This window comes from Branchiostoma belcheri, unplaced genomic scaffold, assembly GCF_001625305.1.
Source record: "Branchiostoma belcheri isolate BF01 breed outbred unplaced genomic scaffold, Haploidv18h27 scaffold11, whole genome shotgun sequence".
Lineage (NCBI taxonomy): Eukaryota > Metazoa > Chordata > Leptocardii > Amphioxiformes > Branchiostomatidae > Branchiostoma > Branchiostoma belcheri.
This window is the reverse complement of record NW_017802491.1, coordinates 785,535-796,342: the sequence shown is the minus strand read 5'-3', so window position 1 is coordinate 796,342 and position 10,808 is coordinate 785,535. Positions and strand designations below refer to the sequence as shown.

At 45.0% G+C, this 10,808-nt stretch overlaps 1 protein-coding gene across 6 annotated transcripts in view; it reads right to left on the bottom strand.

Annotated features, from left to right (window-relative positions):
* Positions 1-3,070: 3,070 nt before the first annotated feature.
* LOC109483389 (protein FAM227A-like) overlaps positions 3,071-10,808 on the bottom strand; it is a 9,758-nt gene continuing 2,020 nt past the window's right edge. Inside the window, exons 2-15 of one of the 6 annotated variants that reach the window (XM_019786414.1) lie at positions 9,891-10,070; positions 9,221-9,399; positions 8,885-8,998; positions 8,526-8,573; positions 7,176-7,274; positions 6,767-6,871; positions 6,400-6,526; positions 6,165-6,269; positions 5,700-5,937; positions 5,215-5,389; positions 4,363-4,598; positions 4,098-4,172; positions 3,720-3,792; positions 3,071-3,523 (exon numbers count right to left, since the gene is read on the bottom strand). In XM_019786414.1, the coding sequence (XP_019641973.1) occupies positions 3,449-3,523; positions 3,720-3,792; positions 4,098-4,172; positions 4,363-4,598; positions 5,215-5,389; positions 5,700-5,937; positions 6,165-6,269; positions 6,400-6,526; positions 6,767-6,871; positions 7,176-7,274; positions 8,526-8,573; positions 8,885-8,998; positions 9,221-9,399; positions 9,891-10,070 (1,829 nt within the window). In that variant the 3' untranslated portion in view covers positions 3,071-3,448. The remainder of the gene's footprint in view (positions 3,524-3,719; positions 3,793-4,097; positions 4,173-4,362; positions 4,599-5,214; positions 5,390-5,699; positions 5,938-6,164; positions 6,270-6,399; positions 6,527-6,766; positions 6,872-7,175; positions 7,275-8,525; positions 8,574-8,884; positions 8,999-9,220; positions 9,400-9,890; positions 10,071-10,808) is intronic. The other 5 variants (XM_019786419.1, XM_019786399.1, XM_019786406.1 and 2 more) reach the window with 5 other exon arrangements.

Here is a 10,808-nt window from a genome sequence, read left to right as displayed (position 1 = left end):
ACTAGCTATTTTACTACTTTTCTGTCGCGCTGTGGAATATTTAGGCTGATCTAAACATCGGTAACCCGGCCAATTGTGGAGTTATATTGTAGGGAAGCTCGGGACAGCAAAAAACCGGGTCGAAAACGGAGCATCTGGAAGCCAACGGGAAATGTGCAGTTTTGCCAATGCATCTTTCCACGACTCTTGTCTGAGGGTAATGCAATGTAAGCCCGAATCAAGAGTCGCCACAGCTATGTGCTATGTACAATATAGTGTAATTTTCACGCAAGCTGATAATACATAAGTACAGTTGATACTTTTGATTTCCTTTTTTTTTTACTTCATTATGTACAATTTGCTATACTACAATAAAAGAAAGCTATGATACATAAGACTAGAATATTGTTTGTGATGTTGAGTTCCTTCGGCTGAAGAAAGTACCCCTGGTTAGTGAGGTCATGTTTATGCAGCGCGCTTTTTGTTTGCCTTGCCGCCCTGCCGACACGCCAATGACAGAGAATATATATAATCCAACCGAACAAAGTACATCATAGCGTGCCATAGGGTTATCACAGAAGTTAGAATAACGACTAGGACACATCTGCCGTACGATAGGTTTGCGACAGAAAGTTGAGGACATGGTCCGGATGCCCATGGACAGTCGGTTCTATGATAGTCTCGGTAATTGTCCTACGACAGAAAAATCGTTCGGTGAATGTGACGGCTTGATTGGGTATTTATTGTTTGAGTTCCGGCCATCAGTAAACCCCTATTTTCGTCTTCGGCTTTCTTAACGTGACAATGTCACCGTTCAAGCGTTACGTGCTATTTTTCACTGCGCATACATGTACCTGTTTGGCTGGACGTTTTTGCTGCATTGTGTCAATATTGCGGTCTGAAAGGACACAATGTAGCAGTGGCTGCCTTCGTGTGGTGAACACGCCACACGGCACGGTCGGGGGGCAGCGAAGAACGTCACAAAGTTAGTCTTGTCCAGATCTGTTGTGGGCAGTACATACATCCCGCTTCGTGGTGTAGCACACAAGTTCGGTACGCTGTAAAATCCGTGCATCCTGTCCTGAGGCTTGCGTCTTAGGCTTGCCAACACTCTACCGTGCTTGTGGCGTAGCACTCCTTGAATACATGTCAGTACCTTCTTCGACGGACTGCAGATCCTGCCGGGAGTAGGTCGCAAACAGGCATGATACACACGGGTTGGCCGTGACGGAACATCCGATCTTCTGATGCTGGATTGCTAACCGTTCCACCACAGCACGACACTTGTAGTCTCTACTACCTCATACCATGGCGGAGACGAGGAAACCCCTGGAAGGACAAGTATCCTCTGCAAGCGTACCCCGTGCTGAAGAGACGCCGCCAGACGCCGCGATGACCCAGGAGCACTGCCGGCTGCTCCGGCTGCACCGCGCCGCCCTGGTGGACCGCATGAGCCCGGGACACGTCCTGCCGGTCCTGGTCTCCCTCGGCGTCATCGGACGGGAAACGCAGGAGGAGATTGTCGGTGGGAGCGGCGACACCAGGCAAGAAATCAACGAGAGGCTGCTGAACGTCTTACCCACTAAGGGGGAGCGAGGGTACCACGCGATATGCCGGGGGCTTCGCGAGGGGAGCAAGCAGGGCAACCTGGCGGGGCTGCTGGACGGTCTTCCAGACGCTATCAGCAGGTCGCCCGTGAAGGGTGACTTGCGACACGACCTTGGTGATAGCCTGCAGCCGAGAACGAAGGATGAGCTGATCACGCGGCTTGAGACTCAGCTCAGACACACCAGGCAGTCGCTAGAGGCGCTACAGCAGTCCCGGATCCAAGCGGCACAGGAGGGCGACCACGCAGACAAGCTGCAGACTGCAGAAGCACAGCTGCAGGCGATGCAGGGCAAACTAGAAGCGCTGGAGAACAAACTCTCTCAAAGGGAAAGGGAGAAAAAGGAGCTGCATTCCCGACACGCCAACCTGAAGGAGAACTTTAAGAAGTACCGAGAAGGGAAGGAACTGACTATGGAAACCCTCAAGAAGGAGCACCGACAAAGCAGCCTCCTGAAAAACAAGTGCAACCAGCAGAAGCAGGAAATCGCCCACCTGAAGACCAAGGTCTCTGACCTGGAGAGGGCCTTACGGAAGGCCAACAAAACGCGCGAGGGGAAAATCCGTCAGAGAAAAATGGAGACCAAAGCGACGATGACAGAGAGAGACCAGGAACAACACGAGACGCCACGCCAGGAAAAGGAGAACTTCCTGCTCGAAGTTCAACGGCAACAGCGTGCCAGCCTCCAGCGGATCCACCTCCGGCACGATCAGCGCGACGTCGCGGCGGCTGGCGACAGTTTCCCGGCGGCCAGGAGGCAGTCTGAGAACGAGGATCGGATCAAACAGGTGGCCGCTCGGCGGCGCCAGGTGCAGGACGAGGAGAACCGGCAGGCGGCGCTGCTGAGACAGCGACAGGACCGCACTGTTGTTCGGAGGTTCGGGACGGAGGATACCAGAGTGGAGCAGCAGTACAGGAGAGACACCGCCGCCAGCAGGAACAAGTTTGAAGCCTTTCTCAATCAGAGTAAAATCTAGGCTCTTCACTCCCAATAGGAGTTGCCTGATACGAACATACAGCAAACTGAGAGGAAATGATAATTGCTGAGAGAACAGTAAGCTCAATTGACTTATGTTATAAGAAGCTCTAGAGGCAAACACAGCGCTCTTGGTGCGTTTGGAGTTTACAATAGTCTGATGAGTACTATCAAAGCTGTGCGCTTAGAAATGCTGCTAATACAGTGTTGTGCTGCACGAAATGTCATGTTGTTGCATTTCTATGTTTTGCTGGGAATATCAGATTTTAGTGTATTTGTGTTACTAGAGGTTGGTGGGGAAAATTATGACTTTTCTATCATATGCCCCATATTCTAGGATACAAAGGTTATAATCCCCTGACAAACCTCTACGTGTGTTGTTGTTGGATTGATAGCACTCAAAGATGGAAACACAGAAGACAGTTGCTTTCACATCAGAAGAATTTTTCATACAAAATGATATGTTTCGCATTTATACATTTCAACACAAGCATATTATTTTCATTAAATGATATTTACACAGTTTTCTGGTATAGGTTTTAAACTTATACATCTTGATAATGCTGCAAAAGACAAAATCCAACATCTGATACTGTTACATAGATATCACATGGAAATTTGTAAACATAGGTTTTGAAGCCTGTATTCTATATTACAATCTGTTAACTGCTTTACAATGTGTGTTCATGGTAAAGTGAAATATCTCAATAAGTTACATTGTAAAAAAAAATTGGAGTTTTGGAAGACAGCAGGATTCAATGAGTCGTCAATAGCCTGGAACTGCAGGCCTAGCTTTAGGAAAGCTGACTCATGAGTGATTAGTAATCTGGAACTGCTGACATTCAGCAAGGCTCAAGAAGCCCTCTATAGCCTGGAAATTCAGGCCTTCAGCAAGGCTGACTCATGAGTGAGTCCTCAATAGCCTGCGCAGCTCCCACTGAGGTGACCTCATCAACGTCTTTCTGCAGGGAAGAGGAGAAAATTAAATCAAACTTAAATCTCTTACTAGAGGTGTTTCAGAAAGAACTGTGCAATTAATCACAACTCAATAATCTCTCGTAATGCCTTTACTTGCTTCAGCCCTTGACTAACCAAGTTGCAAAATTATAAACCTGATACATAAACACAATATGATAAATGGCTGTCCTCTGTACTCACGTGATGCTCCAGCATGAGTAGGTCACACAGTCTCCGCACTTCCTTCCGATTGGACAACAGACTCGCCTGCTTCCTACAGTTGTACAAGAAAGGATACAACACAACAATGTTTGTCATGGTTGCTTCAAGGAATGTATCTCTTCTAATAAAGTTCTATATACCCGGTAACTCATATTATTACAGTGTCCAAATAACAGTCTTTCTACAGCAACTTATTTCCATGAACTACAAAATTAGCAAACTCTAACTGCCATCAATAAACATGCACTGCCATCTCGTAGTCACCTATAACTCCCATCAACTTATTAGTTCAGTGCCCAGAGAAGTTTCTGTTGGCCTGTATTGACATTGACCAAACTAGTTAAAAAAACTCCCTACCTTTGCTGCTGGTCCAGCCATCTTCTCTGCATCCTCAGGAACTTGGAGTGCTCCTTGTTGCTCTCCTCAACAAGTCTGAAGAAATAGAAAAGACACACATTTACTAATTTAGTATTAAGTGTTGTGCACAGTTTAGATACACTACAAGAGTCAAAAAAGCACAAATAATTTTTTTCTCAGAACCTATTTTCATGCTCCAGGAAATTGTTTCTATCAGAAATATACACTCCACTCCCTTGGGGAGAAATAACAGCCTACTCCTGACCTGCTGTAGCCTTGCTCCAGCTGTCTCACACTTTTATATCCATCCTTCACCACGTCAGAGTACGTCTGTGCCTCCATGGGGGGCAGTCGTGTCACCTGCGTGCGTCGTACCAGAACGTTCGTCCCCGCGCGCTGCTCCAGGTTCTGCTGCTGGAGGAACCTGGCGACCAATGGGCTGTTCCCGTGGATGTTGAACACGGCGTGCGCAAAATCTGGACCGCGACCAGCAGGGTGGGACTGAGGCGAGAAAATGTTAAATATGGGTTAGAACTATCAACTGTCAACCTAAAACTTTTTAATTCAACCTCTTTTGTGCACATAAAATTGGAGCTGTGCACTTAATTTTTAGCTGTGGATGCATAAGTGTACTCTCCAAGCAGAGGTTCGGGTTTTGGGGGTATTTTTAGCGTGTTTTTAGGCTTTTTTATCGGGGTTTCTCTTTTGCACTGAATTTTTTCCCCACCAAACCCAAATGTGTTGAAGTGATTAGGTTTATAGCCCATTGAAGCTTTCGACTGCCGGCAGAGGTTGGGTTTAGTGGGAAAAAAAATTCAGTGCAAAAGAGAAACCCCCGATTAAAAAAGCCTAAAAACACGCTGAAAATACCCCCAAAACCCGAACCTCTGCTTGGAGAGTAGCATAAGTGCACCTATTTGTGTGGGCAACATATATATATGGTAGACTAGTATCATCATCATAGACTAAGTATATAGACTAGTATACTGCATATCCTTGATGGTCTTTATCATCATTGGTCCCATAGCTTAAGCCCTAGGGGCAGTCCGTCTGTCCACAATTACAAAAAAAATACTATACCCTTGTTTTATTACTTGTTAGAAATTCTGAAGTTTACCTCTTTCTGTCTCTTCCTCCTGACGAAGTCCTCGTGGGCGAGAGCGTTCAGCATCTGTCGGTCCATCTCGGTGAGACTGGCGGCCGGGGCAGTGGGGTCCTCCCGAATCGGGGTCAGCGTCCGGTCCTGCTGGCCTCCTGCCTCCTCATCAACAACAGACGATGATACAGACGATCTGAAATAAACAAAGATCCAGCAGCAACATGAGCAATGGACTGATCTTAACAAGACCAACAGTACTCGTGGAATTAATTGGGACTTACAAAATTTTGAGTCCACCAATCTTTAAAAGTTTAAACATTCGTTAATAATGTTGTTTACTCCACTCTTCATTAAGGTATAATGATAAATTAATTGTGGAGCTTTAATATGACTCAAGCAACAGATTTGGGCAAGTCTGTGTCTCTAGTGTGTTGGATCAATGGCCCAGTCTTTCCATGATAGTGTATTGTATACTGCAATACAGATTTCACGCAACAACAAACCTGGAGCTGGCCTTGAGCTGGGGAGGTTTCAGGGTGGGAGAGCTGGAGCTGGCCAGGGAAGACATGGACGTCGCCCCAGCCAGCCTCCCCCCGTGGGTCGGGGAGCGGTGCTTGGCGGGACTGAGGCTGCGCGCTCGCCGTGGGCTGCCTCGTACGGACAGCTTGGACAGCTGCTGGCTCAGGCTCATGCTGGAGGAGTGGCCGCTCTGCTGGTCACCAGGAAGGTCCAGTTCTAATGCTGGGGGAGGGGGGCAAAAGGTCATTAGTCAAGGTCAGGGACAGGTGCTATTCACCAGGAAGGTTGAGTTCTAACGATGGGGGGGGCGGCAAAAGGTCATTATCCAAGGTCAGGGACAGCTCCTGCTCACTGGATGTTCAAGTTCTAATGCAGGGGGAGGGGGGTGACAAAGAAGGCTAAGATAATCCTGCCTGTCCGAGGAATAGGTCTCAGAAAAGCATCCATACCTGACTTCTTGTTCTTGCCCTTCTTGACGACCTGTTTCCTCATGTTCGGGGGTTCAAGGTCATACAAGTTCCAGCGCAGGTAGGACCTGGGCACGGGCTTGATGCCTGCAGATTGAGAGAGGTAATCAATACTTCAATGAATTTTTTTTTTTTTAACAATTCCTAATCCTATTGTGAAATCAAGTCCCCATGAAAATAAATGAATTTACAGTTACTGTAGTTGAAGGGTAAGCACCTGCCACCCACTCCCAGGTGAGGTCTGTCAGCTCTGCCTTAAAGTCGTCTCCAAACTGCTGCCAAGACGTTGGGAAACAGGCACAGAAGGCACTGTACACAGACTGGGCCAGCAGGTCAGGGTAGGTCTGGGGAAGAGTTTAACATTATTGTAAGCACACAGTAATTATTGGGTTTTGCTGTTAGGCAGCAGGGAGAGGTTATCTTATGCCTTCAGGTCTAGATAATTTTGTGAATTAGCAACAGTTTGAACTTTGAAGAGATAATATCAAGGATTTATAGATATGATACAATATGCATGAATAACTAAACAGAAACTTTTCAACACAACAGAATCGACAAATCCTATGAGCTTTGAAGAGACTGACCTCCAGAAAGACCTCTCGGTACCGTGGGTGGTCGGCGTACATGAGGAGTTTGACGTAGTTGTGTGCAATCCGGTTGAACAACTTGGACTGAACTGTCTTGTCAGGCTGGGAGAAAAGCACAGCAAAGTATTTTTTAGATACACGTGACTAACAGCAATGCCTATGGTTTACTTTGTAAATATTACGATGGTTATTATGCTCTTACACAATAATTTTACCTCTATTTAGGAGAAAAAACTTACATCTGACTTTATTCAATATCCAAAACTCTATGTATCATTAGGAACAGACACTCCCCTCAGATTCCTGGTTTCATCAGCTTAGCATTTACTTATTTTTCTAAATCTGAGAACCAAACTGGCAAAATATCATTTAAAAGCTCATCTCAATAGACTCAGTCTGCATTTACCATGTATCTGTGCAGAAAGAACCACCAGAAAGTGTCCAACAGGATGGAGTCAGACATCCGGGAGAAAAACAGACGACAGAACTCAGGCTTGTAGTTTGGCTGTGGAGGAAGGACACAAAGACAATACATGTACCATCAGCACATTGTACAACACATGCCACCTGTATGAACAGTTTCATCGGGCTGGTAAATCATAAAAAGTATGTTGGAACAACAAGTTGGAATGCTGATTGAAAAAACGTACTAGTATTATATCTCTTGGCATGTACTGCGTAGGCTTCACTATACATGTACATGTATATGCAAAGAGTACAGCTGCTGTACAAGTGTTTACTACAAATGGGTGGGGAAGGGGAAACAACAGAAAGATGACAACACCTGTGAGAAAATGCTGCAAATAAGTCAGAATCAAGACATGCATTAGGACAGCACATTACAATAATGCAACACATGCAATGACATAACACGTGCAATTATGCAACATAAGGAATATTGCATCACATGCAATAATGCAAGATGCAATACACGACACCTTGGCTGCAACCTTAACCACCAGAAGTGCATCATTACTGCAGACTCAGAAACACTCAGGAACAAATCTTTGCCTTAATAAAGCTTCTATAATTCATAAAATTCATGGACAATGTTTTCATCTAAAGCTAGTAGATGAATCCTATCTTTGCTGCTTTTGAGACGAAAATATCAATTAGACCATGGAGGTAAAAAGAGTCTCTTTTTACCTCCATGATTAGACTAAATACTTTGTCGTGATTATCACAGTTGGTTTAAGGTTCTGTCTCAGAGACTTCTGAATCTGCAGAGGGAGAATATTGGGTGCATCTGAAATAGACATGATTGTGCAGAGTAGGTGGTTGGGAAGGAGCTGTGCTAAAGTAGTAGGCAAATTTCAGGAAGAAAAGTGTTCCAGGTGCTGTGGGTTCCAGGAAGAGATTATTACATGCAATTCTGCTTCAAGGAAGAGTAGTGTCAGATTACACTGTAATGTTCCAGGAAGAGTAGTGTCAGGTTACACTGTAATGTTCCAGGAAAAGTGGTGTCAGGTTACACTGTAATGTTCCAGGAATACTAGTAGTAGTGTCAGATTACACTGTGATGTTCCAGGAAGAGTAGTGTCAGAATAGACTGTGATGTTTCAGGAAGAATAGTGTCAGATTACACTGTGATATTCCAGGAAGAGTAGTGTGCCAAATTATAATATTCCATGATTTTCCATCACCATTATGTTTTCACCTGTTATGATAAAAATACATTCAGTGAAAGGTGTGAGTGATTGAATAAATAAGTGACTAAGTGAGTGAGTGAGTGAGCGACCAAGTGAACGAGTACCACCTTGTGCAACACCTTGTACAAGCAGATGTCAGCATCTTTGGGAGGGACCTGGACCACACAGAAAAGGGAACACTTAAGCGTTAGATACACATCTTATACAGGAAACAAGACACCTGGTGTTAATCATACATTACATGTTACATGATATACATGACACCTGGTGTTAAACATACATGTTACGCAACATAAACAACATGTAGTGTAAAACATTCAATACATACATGTCAGGCAAGTGACAACTAATATTAAACTTCCTGTCAGAAAAAGTAGGCACTGCTTAGGGGAACATCATCATCAGACCATCACACCACTATGCTTGCCTGTGGAAAACAGTGCCAGGCTAGAGTCAAATTATGTACCTTGTTATTCAGGTCTGTGGCAGCATCAGTGACTCTTTGTAAAATGACCTCGGGTGGGATGTCACCTGGCAATGGGGTCAGGTCATTGGGGTCATACCCAGGATACTGCTGAAGCTGTAATTGGGGAGGGAGGAGGAACAGTTGACTGCACAGCAAACATGTACAACAATGGATTCTGCATGTTATGAATGTTGATGTCATAATCAAGTTTACATGTACCTCTCAGCCCTCTGTGTTTATGTTGTTTCTTTGCTTGAACTTTAGGTTAGAATGTTTGGGAACCAAGAAAGGAAACCTGTACATGTGTGACTCCTTATTTCCATCAAACTGCTTTACCTCCACTAGTCTGGGCTCTCCTCTCTCCTTCTTCCCTTCTATGGACTTGTCTGACTTCTCGGACCGTTCCTTGGGAATGCCAGGCTCTGGTCGTCTCCGTGAGCGGACCTCGGGAAGCATCTGTGAGGAGCGGCTGGCGTACACGCTGGAGAACTCATCCAGCTGCCGCTTCTCTCGTTCTGTGATTTTATAAAGGGATGGTAAGAGTACAGTATAGTGGCTGATCATGAGTGGCTAGGCATTTCTGGCTAGACGTTTTTTGCTAATACACAATTTACTTCACTCTGCCTAGGTGTATAATGAATCCTTGACTTGGGGAGGTGAAAGGAGAGGGATAATCCCGGATGGGCTCTATCTTCCAATACCATGCCATAGACAATGTATTGTACTGAATTAACAACCCACTGAACCTATGGCCTCAGTCAAAGGCTATTAGTATTGACCTTACTGGTAATACCTTTAACTTCATGTAGTACCTAATAAAAGCTAAAACCTGCAACATGCTCTCCAGGCTAAGACAAGGGTCCAAGCTTCTACTAGTAGCTGAATGTTTATCTACTGGAGGCTATTAGAGAGACTTTTTGGGTTAAACGACATGAAAATTGACATATGTATAGTAATCGTACACGTATCATACGTGCAACGTACATAAGTTGTTAAACACACATACCTCTCTCCCTGACTTTCCTCCTGAGTTTGGAGCTGGACCTCATGAGGAGGGGGTCAGGTGAGTCATCATCGTCTCTCCCTGATAGCCGACTCTCGATGACCAGGTGTGTGTACGACTGGAACTCCTGCTCCAGGTGCGAGATGCGCTCATTCACCTGCTGGATCGAACCAATCAGGAAAGCTGGCAGGGGGAGTCAAGGTTAGTATATCAGCTGTGTGGTACTGGTAGAGATTTTCTTGCCTATTTTCCACAATATTGGTTATCTGGGTATGCAATAACAGGGGGCCCACATACCCTTTTCCGAGGAGCGTAATCGGCCATTTCAATTCTTTGTAGAGCATAGACGGACCACTCTAATTCAACGTAGAGCGTAATACATTGGTGCATTTTGCATTGAGCGTAATTCGCCGTTTTAATTCTACGTACTGCGTTGTAGCTACCTGACATTTATCGTAAAACGCAATGGGGAGGCTTCTTGAATTTGGCGTAATATGTACCCGGCTCTCAAAATTTAGCGTAGAGCATTGCTGGGACCCCCCATGCATATGCAGGCCCTCATAACGGCATCACAGCAGTGGCATACATCAAGGACATTATACACTGCGTATAAGGCCATGTTGATTTGATTATATGGATGACATCCTCCGGGAGCCCCAAAACTGATGCGCGCGTGCGAATAAAAAAAAGTTTTGCAAAAAAAAAAGTTCTTTTCATTATGAAATCTACGTGGTCATGAGGGTTGAGCAAATGGCACAGAATATGGTTTGGCGAATAATCTAGTCTTCAAGTTCATTTCTTCACAATTTCGTCTTTTTTCGTTTGATTTTGGCATTCTACGACATTGGTATAGTTTTTATTAATTTTTTTGTAACTTATGGTATATTTTTGCTCATTTTGCAACTGTTTTGTACGATTTAC